Raw genomic sequence first — 15,374 nt, 5'->3', positions numbered from 1 at the left:
GACATTCCCCTCCTTCCAGAAGGGAAAGGGTGACATGTCTTTCTGGCTTGTTTTATTAAAAGGCCCAGTTCTAACTTGCAGCAAATGCGACGATTAATGTTTTTCTGAGATGGTTAATGTTTGTCTGAAGTGTACCTTGTCAGCCTGTAGGCTCACATACTTGAATGCTCCTCCATGCAAACAAAAAACTTGATATCAAGGAGAAGGATACTAGCCTTGTCTGTTCCTTGTTATCTTATTTCTAAAGGCAGAGATTTTAATTTTATTTTTAAAGAGTAATATTGAGTTGTATGTGCAATTTCAAACAGTACGGAACAGTAAAGTTCACCACCACAATGCTAGGTGCTGTTTGCGAGAACTGGGCCTACATTACCACATACATTTGAGTATGTCCTTTCTGTCCATAAGGATGTGAAATACTGAATGTGCAAAGTGATGAGAGAATAACTCTGGCGAGGGTGGGGGGGATATGTTTGAAATGAATAGACCCTGAGGCAGACTAGCTTCAAAGTGCAATGGAAGCTGTCTTTCCTCCTTATGAACAATTGTGGAAGATTAACTCTTCCTTCCAAGAAAACACACTGGCAGATGTGTTTGACACTACTGTGCAGCTGTTTTCATCTCCAGTATTGGCTCTTATAATCAACAGTAAGGATTGACTCCATGGCCTTAGCTAGACCTACTCGATAGTCCGCGACGGAGGAGGGAAGATCTCACGTTGCGATTAACGCGAGATCCCTCCTCCTTTTACACGTGAGGCGTGACGACCTCAGGAAGAGAGGTGCCATGCCCGCCTTTTTTATTTTTTAAAGGGGATGGAGCGCATGAACACTCATGCTCAAAGGTAAGTTTTTTTTAAAAAAATTAAACTACTTTCCCGCTCCCCCCCTACCTTCGATGGGCGCAGCGCTGCGCCCTGTGCAAGGAATTACAGCAACGAGACCGTGGAAAAACCGGGCCCAAAGGGGAGTTCTCTATCCCAGGGCAAGGGAGGGATGATCCCTCCCTGATCCCGGGATCCCCTGTGCGTCATGTGGATGCACAGGGACAATCCCGGGGTTCGCCCCGTGATAAAGCCTGGTCTAGCTAAGGCCCAGGTTTCAAGGGCCCTGAAACCCCCCTCTCTGGGCTCCCTTTCCCCACCCCATTGCCACTGGACCCTCTTTCCTCTCCTCTCGCTGTTGCTAGCCTGGGCCACAGTAGACTTATCAGGTGCACAGCGAGAGTGCTGCTGGGGTGGTGACAGGGTACATGACAGTGTCCGGTTAGAGATGAAATGGGTGGCACTGAGAGGAGTATCAGCAGCAGCTGCCTGCAACAGACAGCCATTTGAATTATCCCACAATTGCTTCAATGTAGCAGTGCTTCAGAATGATGATGCTTCAGAAGTAGAGCCAATGGGGATTGTGGGAGAATTAAAATGGCAACTCACTGCTGATGCTCTGAGCTCCTCTCAGCACCAGAAGAAGAAAAACAAAGCAAAGGGGGCCTTTCCAGCCTAATTCAGGGTGGTTGGCCATGCTGGAGACCCAGCATTTGCCTATAAGAATGTAAGAAGAGCCATGCTGGGTCAGACCAAGGGTCCACCCAGTCCAGCATTCTTCTCATAGTGGCTAACCAGCTGCCCATGGAAAACCCACAACAGCACCTTCCCACCCATGTTCTCCAGGAACTGGTGTACATGAGCATACTGCCTCTGTTACTCGGGGTAACTTATAGCTATCAGGACTAGTTGCCATTGGTAGCCTTATCCTCCATGAACATGTCTCATTCCCTTTTAAAGTTATCCAAATTGGTGGCCATCATGATATCTTTTGTGGTAGAGATTCCATAGTTTAACTATATCCAATCATTCATTGTGCTGATGCAGTAGTTCCCCCCTACCCCGCCTTGATGCTGTTTCTCCATCTGGAATCAAAAGAAAGCCTTTCTTATTGTCTCCTGTGAAAGAGAGAATTTGTGTCTGGGAAGAAGGGGTCTTGTCTTTCTCCCATCATAATTAGTTGTTTGGCCTGCTGCTGAAAGATGCATAGCGTGATATTGGATAAGCAAACTGCATAATCCCTGAATATCTATTATACTCCTTGTTTATAATATTAAGAACCACTGACCTTGAATGGCTTGGCCTGCATTTTTTATACAAATTAATCTATATTTACTTGGTAGAAGAAGATTTTTTTTCCATATTTATTTCTGGAAATTGCACAGGAAATTCTAAAACTTAATTACACAACATGTCCTCTGATTTCCTTTAGGCTCTTTGGTGGATGATGAATCATTGATTGGTGTTTTGAGGACCACAAAACAAACTGCTATGGAAGTATCTGAAAAACTGGAAGTTGCAGGAGAAACTGAGAAAAAAATTAACACTGCACAAGAGGAATATCGTCCAGCTGCTACACGAGGAAGCATTCTTTATTTTCTTATCACAGAAATGAGCATGGTCAATAACATGTACCAAACTTCACTAGCTCAGTTCTTAAAACTGTTTGATCTATCCATGGCTAAGTAAGAACACAATGCTATCTGTACAGAACCTATATTTTCTGCATTCCATCCAATATTGATATTAATCCATTTGCTTGCTTGCTTTGTTTTTATGCCATAGATCTGATAAGTCTCCAATCCCACAGAAAAGGATCTCAAATATTATTGAGTTTTTGACATATGAAACTTTCACATATTCTGTTAGAGGATTATATGAAAACCACAAATTTCTCTTCACACTGCTTCTGACATTAAAAATTGATCTCCAGAGGGGTCAAGTCAAGCCGAAAGAATTCCAGGCACTCATTAAAGGTAATTATCTAGTTCTGTATTCTTTTTACCTTTCTTGCAAAGGTTTGTAGTCGGCTACACTTTTTTCCATTTTATCTCTCTGACAATCCTATGTGGTAGATTAAGGAGAGAGCAGGCAACTGCTTAATGCTGTAAGAGATAAGGGATATTCAGGATGAAATCCCCTGGTGATCCATTTAGATCCTTATCTGAACCAATCTTATGCACACTCTACAGTGTTAATTAACATTTGTGTAATGTTAGTTTTATTAAAATGTAAACTCTTGTATATTTTTTAAAGGCTGGAAAACCTGTATACGTTGATGTGCAGATTAATCCAGCTGAAGTAAACGGGTATTACTTGTGTGTAAGTGCATGTAGGATTGCAACCTAAAAGCATATATGTGCTATATCTTATGGCAGCCTTCCCCTGCGTGGTACCCACCAGATGTTCTTGGCTACAATTCTCAGCATTCTTGACCATTGGTCATGCTGGCTGGGACTGATGGAAGTTGAAGTCCCAAACATCTCGAAGACACCAGGTTGTAGAAGGCTGTATTATGATATACATTTTTTAAAAGTAAGAGACAGCTCAGAAATAACAAATTATGGCAAGTCTCCAACTTGCAAATTCTTGTCTGTTTTGCACCTTTTGAAGAGGAGACTGAGGCCTTAGCTAGACCTACCTGTAAATCCGGGTTAGAGGAGGGGAGATCCCGTGATGCAACTATCGTGGGATCTCGCCCTCATTCACATGCGAGGCACGACGAGCTCTGGAAGATTGCCGTCACACCCGCCATTTTTTAAAAAGGGGGCAGCAGCGCAGGAGCACTCCAGCAACGGCAGGTAGGGTGGGGTTTTTTTAAAAAAAATTCTCCGCTCCCCCCCGCCCCCGATTTCCGCCCCTGGCCATGATCCCCCCGCCCGCCTGCGATCTCCGATCCCTCCATCCCCCATGATCTCCGCTTCCCCCATCCCCCACAATCTCCGCTTCCCCCCATCCCCCACAATCTCCGCTTCCCCCCATCCCCCGCGATCCCCGATTCCCCCATCCCCCACGATCCCCGATTCCCCCATCCCCCGCAATCTCTGATTCCCCCATCCCCCGCGATCCCCGATTCCCCCCATCCCCCGCGATCTCCGATTCCCCCCATCCCCCGTGATCTCCGATTCCCCCCATCCCCCGCGATCTCTGATTCCCCCCATCCCCCTGGCTCCGGTTCCCCCCCCCATCTCCCCACCCTGCCCTGATGGCTGCAGCCCGCCGCTTTTCCTGTCTACTCACAAGTAAATGCGGTAGCCGGGAAAAGCGGCGGAACGGGCTACACACTCGGCCACAACCGGTGGCAGTTATCCCAGGCCAAGGGAGGGTTACCCCTGCGTGAGCCCGGGATCCCCTGTGCATCATCTGGATGCACAGGGACCGGCCTGGGGCTTGCAACGAGCTACTCCATCGTCTAGCAGGGCCCTGAAAGCTTCCACTTCTGGCCACAGTTCCTAGTGACATTAGAAGTCAGGGAACTGTGATTTCATTTGACCAGGAGTCAGCAGGAGATAAATCTCCAGATATTTGGGACTTCAACTCCCAGAATCCCCTGCCAGCCATGGCCACTGGTCAGGAACATTGAGAGCTGAAGTCCAAAACATCTGAAGATCTACTTTCTGCTCACTCCTGGTTTCTATATTTGAGAACAAGCTAGGAAGGGAAACCATGGTTCCAGTTAACTAAAATGTGATTGGGACCTGCTTTGTATGGTCACAAAGAAGAGTGGTTGGCTCTTGTCCTTACTCTGGAAACTCTTAGGAAGGACTTATGTTCACTTTATTATTTAATGCACCAACGCTTTTTGAAACTTAAAAGTTTTATATGTGTTCTAAATATTAAAGAAGGCAATGCTGGTGATGGAGTATTGTCTGTGACAATATAAGACTTGGTTTTGGCTCTTTTTTTGTATTAGTCATGGGGAAAAAACCTTTAAAAGGAAGTTATTAATAAAGGAAAGTGCGTGTATCATACAAAATGTACAATTATCCATAATACATTATCGTCATAGATGCAAGGAGAATGAATTTATTCAGAAATCAGGTATAAGTCTATGAAACAAGGGCAATTAAAAGATTGTAGCAAACAATAAATATTGAAGCTAAAATAACTGCAAATAACATCTCTGCATTATTGGTATGAAGGATAATGGCAGGAATGCAAGCATTTATCTTTTATGCTTTCAAATTAATTATATGAAAATGTAATACAAAAGGCTGCCAGTTTCCATGTGTAGGTATAAAACTTAACATTTATTTTGGTGAACTGTTATTGTTGTTATAATGGTTGTGATACTTTCCACAGCCTTCATCAACCTGGTCCCCTTCAGGTGTGTTGGACTGCAAGTCCAATCCTTGCCAGCCAACCTTGGCCATTGCCTCTCCTGGCTGGAAGTGGTAGGAGTTGTACATCACCACATTGGGAGGCTACCACGTTGGAGAAGGCTGCTTTACTGGTTAGCTTTTTGTAAAGATTTGTAGTAAGAGTGATCCTATAATCCTAGTATGCCAAGTGATTGCTATGCCAGGGCTAATGCTGGCATCATAGCATACTCAAAATCCTTGCTGTAGAAGCAAAAGCTAATGTCCCACAGCATCTCTGGCAAAGCAGCCAGCACCTTCCAGTCACAACATTGCCCACTGACAAGTCCTTCATATTACCCATCCATGGAAGGAACAAATCACTGCATGATGATGATAACTGAATAACCAACCCATGACACCCAACGCAATAACCACACACCCTCAGCACACAACCAGGCAGCCAGGAAAAGACAACAGCAGAATTTCCCTGCACAAGCTGCCAAGGTCCTGTGGTTAGAGCATTGTGGAGAAACCAGGGTCTTCGATGGAAAAAGGGTAGGATGGGAACAACACACCTCCATACAGGCAAATTCCATAATGCTGCATTCAACGCAGTTGTATTGCTATCTCTGTGAGGGGAACCAACATTTTGCAAGGGAGATGGGTGGGGGCTGCCTCCATTAGGAAGAACGAAAACTACAGTGGCAAGGTCAGCTGGATTTTCTTAGGCATGCTGTGGTAGCACCACTGCCCCCCCCCACTCCATATGTGTGCCATATCATGTGCATGAGCAAGCCACTGGAAGGGTGGCAGTTCCTTATTTATTTATTTATTTATTTTATTTTGTGCCTCACTAGAAAATGGCACTCGAGGTGACTTACAGAAAAATAAAAATTGATTAAAACAATAGAACTATATTAAAATTCAAACAAAATATTACAGAAAAATATTAGTTACAAAAGCACTCAATCCAAGAGACACATTTACAGGTAAGGCCTTCTTAAATAAACTGGTCTCTGCCTACTGGTGGAAGAACAGGAGAGAGGGAACAAACCTAGTCTGTTTGATCTGTTAGCCATCATGAGAACAGAGGGACAGCTGAAACAGTCACAACTTATATTGAACAGCATCAGTTGTGGAGTGAGTTCTAATAGCATCATAGAGCAAACAGGGTTGCCAGGCTCTTTGGTCTTGCTGTCTGCATGGCATTGAGGTGGGGAATGCCCTTGAGTGTCTCTGCATTAAGGGAAATCGTGTTACTTACCTGGGGCTTTTGTTTCCTCATTCTTTGGTGCAATTATTATGGGCTGCATTACACAGGTGGAGAGAGGTAACCACATACTTTGAATTTAATACCTTACCTTCACTCCTATTGAGACAGCCCCATCTAGTGGTGGAAGATCCTGTTTTTTCCCAGCTATTACATTTTAAAAATAGTACTTTTCATACCGGGAATTCCAGGGGATACTGTGGGAGACATCCTGGTTGTTCACAACATCATGTAATGAACCCGAAAACTTCTATGAGTTGTCAATTATTAGTGTGCAATAAATCACTCATTTGGAGGAGCCACTTGTCTCTCTGTGTGTTGAATGGCTGCATTGTTGTCTATGCAATTGGGGATAAGAGAAACACAAGGGATAGTGATAAATAACGGGTAGCAGTTGCAATAGATCATTCGTATGACTAGGTGCTCATTTGTGACTGTGGAATAAGTAAAAATAGGGAAAGGAGGCTATCATGGAAGTATTCTATCAAACACTGGTAATCCTTGTTCTTTTCTTACCTGTACTGGATGCTTTATCCTTGCAAATTTACATTTCTTTTTGTTCACCCTGACTGTTGCATGTGCAAAGTTCCCTTTCACCAAATTTGCACATCATCAAAGTTTCTGATTGTATGTTCCTAGTTCTGTAAGGTATGAGGATAGAATAATAAAGCCCTGTGTTGTGCATCTCGATATATAAGATCTGTGATCTCTTGTTGAGGGTTAGATATTGTTGCCTAGATGGCAGGATGGGAGTGACTTCAGAGTTAGTCAAAATCCTATCCTCTCTATGGCTGTGAGAGAAAAGGGGCAGGAGGCCAGTTCTGATGCTCTCCATTGACTACAATGGGAGTATTTTAATTTAAGCCGCCTCTTCTGTAGATGCACTGTTAGATTGTCATCAGGGATGGGGCTTACTCACGAGCAATATTAGGTTTCTGACTAAGGCCCTTTCTTTTCCCACTCCGCCCTATTCTACTCCATTTCCAGTGTCAGTAGCTAGGTGCAAGGGTATTGCCACACCACTGTAATTTGTTACACTGGCATAGCATTGCAGCTCAGCTGGCATAAAAAGGGATCAATGTAAGAGAGATGTTACTTCTATTTGGCAGGAGTGATCATTTCAAATCTGAAGAAATGTCTCAGGCCATAGCTAGACCTAAGGTTTATCCCTGGATCGTCCAGGGGTCAAACCTGTTCATCTAGGTGACACACAGGGGATCCAGTGCTCAGGCAGGGGCGAACTCTGGATGATCCCAGGATAAACCTTAGGTCTAGCTGTGGCCTCAGATGCCACAAGAGAGTTGCATGTACTGTATTTTCTGGCGTATAAGACTACTTTTTAACCCAGGAAAATCTTCTCAAAAGTTGGGGGTCATCTTATACGCCCAGTATAAGATGACTTTTTAACCCAGGAAAATCTTCTCAAAAGTTGGAGGTCGTCTTATACGCTCAGTCGTCTTATACACCGGAAAATACGGTACTTCTTTCCAAAAACATATTTTAATTCCCTATAAGTATTTACTGCAAGTTTTCCAAATGAATACATTGTAGCTTTTGTAGCCTATATATGGAAATACAATATTGAATATGTCCAAAAGAACACCCGTTTGAAAATCTGACTAAATATAACAGGAGTTTAGGGTTCCAGTTGTGTTGTACAGTCCTTAAACATTGGGTTTAGTGTAGTTTACTCCCCAGTAACTGGATTGCAGCTTTATTCTCTCTATTGAAGAGAGACAAATACTTTGAAAAAACTGCAAGGCACTAATATACATTTCTCCAAAGAGCTTAGAGCACAGGTTTTGTCTGCGCTACTATCAAAACTACCTGTGAACTGTATTAGTTTGCTCACTCTGTTAGTTGGTGGTGTAGAATCTGCTATTTCTCTGATATTCTAAATTCAGACATATTAATACTAAGCATAACATTTTTCTTTAATAGTAGTAGTAGTAGTAGTAGTAGTAATAATAATAATAATAATAATAATAATAATAATAATAATATAATAATAATGGTTTTCATCCAGGGGGTGCAGCACTGGATCTAAAAGCTTGTCCTCCCAAACCATTCCGATGGATTCTTGATATGACATGGTTGAATCTAGTGGAACTGAGCAAACTACCACAGTTTTCAGAAATTATGAACCAGGTGGGTTTATTGCCTTTTTTATTATTCCATATATTGCTGCCCAAAGTCATCATTGGATCCTATTTCTTAGACAGGTAATGGGACGTGGTCATCAGTCCCAATTTTTTGTAGTTTTGAGTCTTAATGACACATTAACTCCTTGCCTCGTGATAAGTGGATGTAGAAATAATAAAAAAATGCTAGCATATATCCCCATGTTATGAAACATACTCTATCAAACACAATATTTGATAAGACTTCACTGAAGTGTAACTTCCTAAAATTGTCGTAAAATTCCTGAAAGGGGAGAATATGACTGTCTATTACCTTTGGTATATATTTAGGTCTGTCGTAATGAGAAGGGGTGGAAAAATTGGTTTGATAAAGATGCTCCAGAGGAAGAAGTTATTCCTGATGGATACAGTGACTCTCTAGATACCTGTCGCAAACTTTTGCTGATCAGGTGAGGATTGTCAATAGTTTGGGAATTATGTGTGTGGCAATAAGTTTTTAGTTCTCTTCTAAGAGTGTTGTGTTTGAGTAACTATGTCACATAATTTTTTCATGTAGTATGTTAGACTATTTTTAAGGCCTTGAAATAATTATAAATAAATTTGAGTCTCTTTAGTTATGTTTGTTCCTAGGTCTTGGTGTCCAGATCGCACACTTTCTCAAGCCAGAAAGTACATTGCAGATTCATTGAATGAGAAGTACACAGAGCCAGTCATTTTAAACTTAGAAAAAACTTGGGAAGAAAGTGATAGACGAACACCTCTCATCTGTTTCTTATCTATGGGATCTGACCCGACAATCCAGATTGATGCATTGGCCAGGAAACTTAAACTGGGTATAACTATAATATTTTATTCTTTAAAACAAGAAATTAGAAAACCACTTTGCTAGATCTGCCTTTTCAACATTTATTTATTTATTGCATTTTTATACTGCCCAATAGCTGAAGCTCTCTGGGCGGTTCACACAAATTAAAACCATTCAAAATATGTCATGGATTTAAATTACAAGAACATTGATTAAAGTTAAACACTACAGAAATCCTCTAACTATAAAATCAATTCAGCAATGACATGCATTACCAAGGGACGTTATTGAATCTCGTTGGCAACTGTAAAATAAAAAATAAACAAAAATGTTATTGGACTATGGATTACAATTACACAACCAGTGAAATCTCTGCTAACAGTAACACTCGGTTCTAAACTTTCTTGCATGGATTCAAAACATATGCATGCAGTGACTGAAGTACCAATGGGTGAAATCCAATAGTGTTGTCCACCTATAGATGGAATGGATTCCTCCTGAAGCCCTCTGAGCACCTCCAATACTTGCTCCAAAAGATTTGAGCCCTTCCAAAGGAGATTTGGAAGGGGTGCAGATGGGGTGCGGGAGAGGAAGGGGAAGTTCCATTGCATGAACAGAAGTCCACTCCCATGACATTGTATTTCACCCAATGCTGATACTTCAAACAATTCCAGTGCCATGCATCTGTAGTACCTGGAGGAACATGCAAAGAAGACCACAAATATCAACTATGTTTTATCTAGCTCTGCCTCCAAGCTCTGCTCTCTCTGAACCTTTTACTCTCAAATCAGGCCTCTGTAAAATTATATGGCTTTTGTGGGCCTGATGGGCCTGAAAGGATGCTGTGCAAATGGGTCATCTTCAGTAGCATTTTCTCCCTGCCTTTCTGATGCACTGCTGTACATAGACAAGGAATGGGCTGGCGGAACATTGTCAGCTATTACTATAGTAATCATGAATGTGCAATGTCACAGAAGATAAACTTTTTTTAAGGTCAAACATTACCTCTGGTTTTATTCCTTAACTAAGTTCTAATTGGCATCCAAAGAACTTCGCACATGCAACAAATACAAATATTAAATTAACGTTATTAAGATTAAAATGAATGTATGTAATTGCGTCACAGCAAATGGAAAACAACACAAAGAACTATAAAATAAAAGGGATAAATTCAGTAAAGTATAACAAAGGTATAACCCTGAAAATCTGATAAATAAAAGATGCAGAGGATTCGTCACTAATGACTAAATCAAATACTAGAATGAAAAAAACTGAATTAGGAAAGAAAATTCTTTTCACTTGTTAAAAAGTGTTTGCTAATGGGTGTTATCTTTGTCATTTTATTTGTTATAGAAAACAGAGCGATTTCTATGGGTCAGGGACAAGAAGTTCATGCACGTAAACTAATTCAGATGTCAATGGCACAGGTATCTAATACAATCTTGATAAAGTATTTTGTTTAAATTATTTCCTTCCCCTCCCTTGCTCTGTTTGTGTGTGTGTGTGTGTGTGTGTGTGTGTTTAGATTGCCTCCCCACAACCTTGATTTATTCAGATTTTGTATTTGCATGAAAAAACGTGGTGTATTTATATGAGAGAGGTTTTCTTTAAAGGGAGCAATTAAAACAGAGCAGTTACCTGAGAGTAAGTCCCATTGAAATGACTGAGGCTTACTTCTGAGTGGACTGAGTAGACTTTGCACTGTAATATACATTTATTTCGAAGCTCAATTTTAAGAGAGCTTACAACTATGGCTGGTATTTATGCATTGGTGATAAAACTGAAAGTAATCTTTACTGGACTTTATCAACGTGACTCCCAAGTAATGTTTATAGGACTGGGATGTTAGTGTGACTTAAATAATTAAAACGTAGGAGATACATTTGCTGAATCGGAGATGGAAGGAACATTTCTCCGTGGCTTCTTTGGAAACACTTTGTTATTCCTTGCAACCTCCCATTGACCAAAACATGCAGAAATTGCCCTGCTATAATTTCTATAACTACCACAAGATGGCAGTACTACTTTACTTACTTATTGGACTTTTTCATTTTTATGTAACTCTTTATTTATTTTTGCTAACAAACCCAAAACACTAATATTAAGGAGGCATAAGCAAAGACATAGTACATGAAACTTCTGAAAACTTTTAACAGCGAAGTCTTCAAATATATGCTTGTATGCATGAAGTATGGAGATTGTTTAATCAACTATATTTGGGCACAGGGTGGCTGGGTGTTACTTCAGAACTGCCATCTGGGTCTAGACTTCATGGAAGAACTTTTGGAAACGATGCTTACTGCTGATATTCCTGATGAGACCTTCCGAGTTTGGATAACCACCGAACCACATGATAAGTTTCCAATTACTTTGCTGCAGGTTAGTTAGATCTAGTATATTCAAGGGAATTTAGATAAAACTGGGTAGATAAAATATGTGATAAAGCAAAACCTGAGAAGGAAAAGCATTGTTTGCTTTGTAAATGTAAACTCCTTCTACAAACTCCGGTTGGTGGCCCAGCTACACCCCTATCTAGACAGGGATAACCTGGCTTCAGTTGTCCATGCTCTGGTAACCTCCAAGTTAGATTACTGCAATGCGCTCTACGTAGGGCTGCCTTTGAAGACGGTTCGGAAGCTGCAGCTCGTGCAAAATGCAGCAGCCAGATTGATTTCGGGAACCAGAAGGTTTGACCATATAATACCTGCTCTGGTCCGCTTGCACTGGCTGCCTGTATGTTTCCGAGCCCAATTCAAGGTGCTGGTTTTGACCTATAAAGCCTTACACGGCTTGGGACCACAATACCTGACGGAACGCCTCTCCCGACGTGAATATACCTGGTCACTACGTTCAACATCTAAGGTCCTCCTCCAGGTGCCTACTCCGAGAGAGGCTCGGAGTGTGGCAACAAGGGATAGGGCCTTTTCTGTGGTGGCCCCTAGACTGTGGAATGATCTCCCTGATGAGGCTCGCCTGGCGCCAACGCTGTTGTCTTTCCAGCTCCAGGTTAAGACTTTCCTCTTTGCCCAGGCATATGGCGGCACATCCTAATTACCCACATGTTTAGTTTTTAATCGGTTTTTAATGTTTTATGTGTGTATGTTCTGTGTTTTAGAGTTTTAAATTTTGTATACTTGTTTTTACCTCAATTTTAGAATTTCTGTAAACCGCCCAGAGAGCCCTGGCTATGGGAGCGGTATATAAGTTTAATAAATAAATAAATAAATAAAATGACTGAAGAACCCAAAGATTCATCATCACTCATGTGATAGACTTTGGGTGCTGGTTGATTCAACAAGACAGCTCCTACTTTTCTATGCGGGGCTTGCAGGGGCCTTTCCCATTCAGATTGCTGAACAGATTGACACCAGTTTACCTTCAGCAATGCTACAGTTCCTGCTCTTCCCAGACTGTTCACTGGGGGCCCTCAGTGCTGATCTAGCTGCTGATGGGCATTACTCTTTTATTATTATTTATTATTATTTATTTATTTATATAGCACCATCAATGTACATGGTGCTGTACAGAGTAAAACAGTAGTTTATGGATCTTGGCTAGCTTGGGCTAACAACAGGGATGTTGAGTTTGGGGGTTGTGAATTCACTCTTAGTGCGATCAGACAAGCAATGGCATAGGGGCTTGCATCCAGAGTAGCCCTTCCATGACCAGAATAGCTACTTTTGTTTGCAGAAGGGCTGGGAATCCAGCAGAGGCTGCCGCTTATGGAAAGGAGAGGCAATTTTTGTCTTTGGAGCAATTTTAAAGATAGGCTTTTCTGTGAGTGGGACATTCCATGAGCAGAACTCCACTTACAGAATCCCTGGATCCAAGACTATGTAATTTTTTAAAAAAAATTAAGTAAGTGGGGAGGTCTCAAACCTACCATGAAGGCATGCTATTTAATTCTAAGTCTGCAGGATTAGGATGTGATTAGGGAAAGGCACACTGTGCATGACCAAGAGACTTTCCTTTGTTATTCCTTCACCTATTCCAGGACTAGGTCTAGGAACTGAAAAGAGATTCCTGAGCAGAGTCCTGCTAAATCTGGGCACAACTAAAGTTCTGGAATGGGAGAAGAGGGAGTTGAGTCATGGCAAAGTATTGCTGGAAAAGGGAAATGCTATTAATAGAAGGGAGCGAGAGTAGTTAGAAAGATGTTTTGCAGAATTTTTGTTTTTTAATAACTACTTAAGGTTCAGGTTGGGATGACAAAGACTGGAAGGATGAGGGGCAGGGGGTTAATGTTATAAAAGTGCCCTGAGCCTGATAGGGTTGTTTAAACCATAGATATTCAGGAAGGAGTGGGAGAGAGCAAGTGAATGTGCTGATTCCCACCAGCCTACTCCCACTGAGCTAAACAACCAATGGATGCTCCATCCCTGGGTTGTTTATAATGACATCCAAACTCTGAATTCTGGGTTGTTAGAGGAGAGAAAACTCAGAGTTGTTTCTCCCCCAACAACACCGAATACTTGAATTGGCGATCCTTGGATTATTTAGCTTTAGCTGGTTACAGCGGAAGCAATGTGCTTGCTCATTCCCTCTCATTCATGACATCATTCCCGCTCATCAACAACCCATAGATAGTCTGTGATGTGTGAACTTGGTCTATGAGACAATAAATATGTTAAAACACATGGAACATATGTTTAAACAAATCAGATGGGACTGTGGCAACATTGTCTTGATGTTCAGTCGCATTTCCATTTTTTAAACATTGCACACCAAAGTCAAAGTCCTGCCTTCTTTGTGTGTTTGTGTAATTGTTGATACAACAGCATTTCTCTGCATTGAAGTTTAGCTTTAAAAACAGTATGATTTTTGGAATCCAATGAAATAAATTCCTTTCTCATTTTATATTTAAGTCTTCAATCAAATTCACTAATGAACCACCACAAGGTGTCCGGGCAGGTTTGAAGAGAACATTTTCTGGAATAAATCAAGACTTGCTTGATGTCAGCAATATGCCTATGTGGAAACCTCTTCTTTATACAGTAGCTTTCCTGCACTCCACCGTTCAGGTATTACAAACAGATTGTGCATTTTACTCTGTGCCTAATAGAATCTTCCCGTTGGGCTGTATGAAAAATATCCCTTGTGGCATACATGCGTAATATTTTTAATGTTGGATAAAGGCCTTACATTGAACATTGAACATTCTGTTTCAAATGTTTCTGTATTTGGCCTCAAAGGATTAGCAATAACCTATTAGTTTTATTCCTAGCAATACTGATAGCTCTGTTTCTTCATTGCTCCACATTTCTATTGTGATAAACCAGAGCAACTTACCATAACACACACACAAAATAACGCTGGAAAAAATCTTATTTCCACGTAACCAAGAAAATGAGTAAACTAAGTAAAGACAGTAATACAGCTTTGTTGTATATCTTTTATGAATGCACAGGAACAATTAAAATGCCTCTGCTGCTGTCTGAATGGGACTCAGAATGGTCACACTGTAACAGCCTTCTCTAGCCTGGTGCTCTTCAGATATGTTTGGAGGGTGGAAGCTTATGGGAATTGTAGTCCAGCACATCTGTAGGGCATAGGTTTGGGGAAGCCTGCACCATAGTATTCCTAGTTTTCAAGATACATTTAATCTTGAGATCTTTCCTTTTATTTCCTGGTGTGTTGGAAGTGCAGGAGGTGCACACATACACACTGCCTTGCATTATTCATTCAAATATATTCATTTATTTATGTACTGACATCTAGTAAACAGCCACCAAGGTGGTATACGATGATTTAAAACAAACAAACAAACCCTTGAAACCATAAAAATAAGAACATTAAAAACAGTGAAACTATAAATTTTGAAACGCTAAGGTGAAAAGATGTGTCTTTACATTCTTTCTGAAGACCACAGGAGTGGGAGCCAATTGTAGTTCTTGAGGTAGCACATTCCATAGTTTGGAAGCAACAGTGGAGAAAGCCCTTTCACATGTACATTGATGGTGCTATATAAATAAATAAATAAATAAATAAATAAATAAATAAATAAGGGGGCCTCTGCAGGTAATGGTGCCCTCTA

At 41.2% G+C, this 15,374-nt stretch overlaps 1 protein-coding gene across 1 annotated transcript in view; it reads left to right on the top strand.

Annotated features, from left to right (window-relative positions):
* Positions 1-15,374, top strand: part of DNAH8 (dynein axonemal heavy chain 8) — a 154,984-nt gene that overhangs the window by 122,982 nt on the left and 16,628 nt on the right. Inside the window, exons 74-81 of the mRNA XM_063125403.1 lie at positions 2,256-2,508; positions 2,609-2,799; positions 8,421-8,542; positions 8,866-8,984; positions 9,166-9,368; positions 10,694-10,767; positions 11,567-11,719; positions 14,206-14,361. Of these exons, the coding sequence (XP_062981473.1) occupies positions 2,256-2,508; positions 2,609-2,799; positions 8,421-8,542; positions 8,866-8,984; positions 9,166-9,368; positions 10,694-10,767; positions 11,567-11,719; positions 14,206-14,361 (1,271 nt within the window). The remainder of the gene's footprint in view (positions 1-2,255; positions 2,509-2,608; positions 2,800-8,420; positions 8,543-8,865; positions 8,985-9,165; positions 9,369-10,693; positions 10,768-11,566; positions 11,720-14,205; positions 14,362-15,374) is intronic.

This window comes from Elgaria multicarinata, chromosome 4 (genome assembly GCF_023053635.1).
Source record: "Elgaria multicarinata webbii isolate HBS135686 ecotype San Diego chromosome 4, rElgMul1.1.pri, whole genome shotgun sequence".
Classification (NCBI taxonomy): Eukaryota; Metazoa; Chordata; class Lepidosauria; order Squamata; family Anguidae; genus Elgaria; species Elgaria multicarinata.
This window is presented reverse-complemented; position numbering and strand designations above follow the sequence as displayed.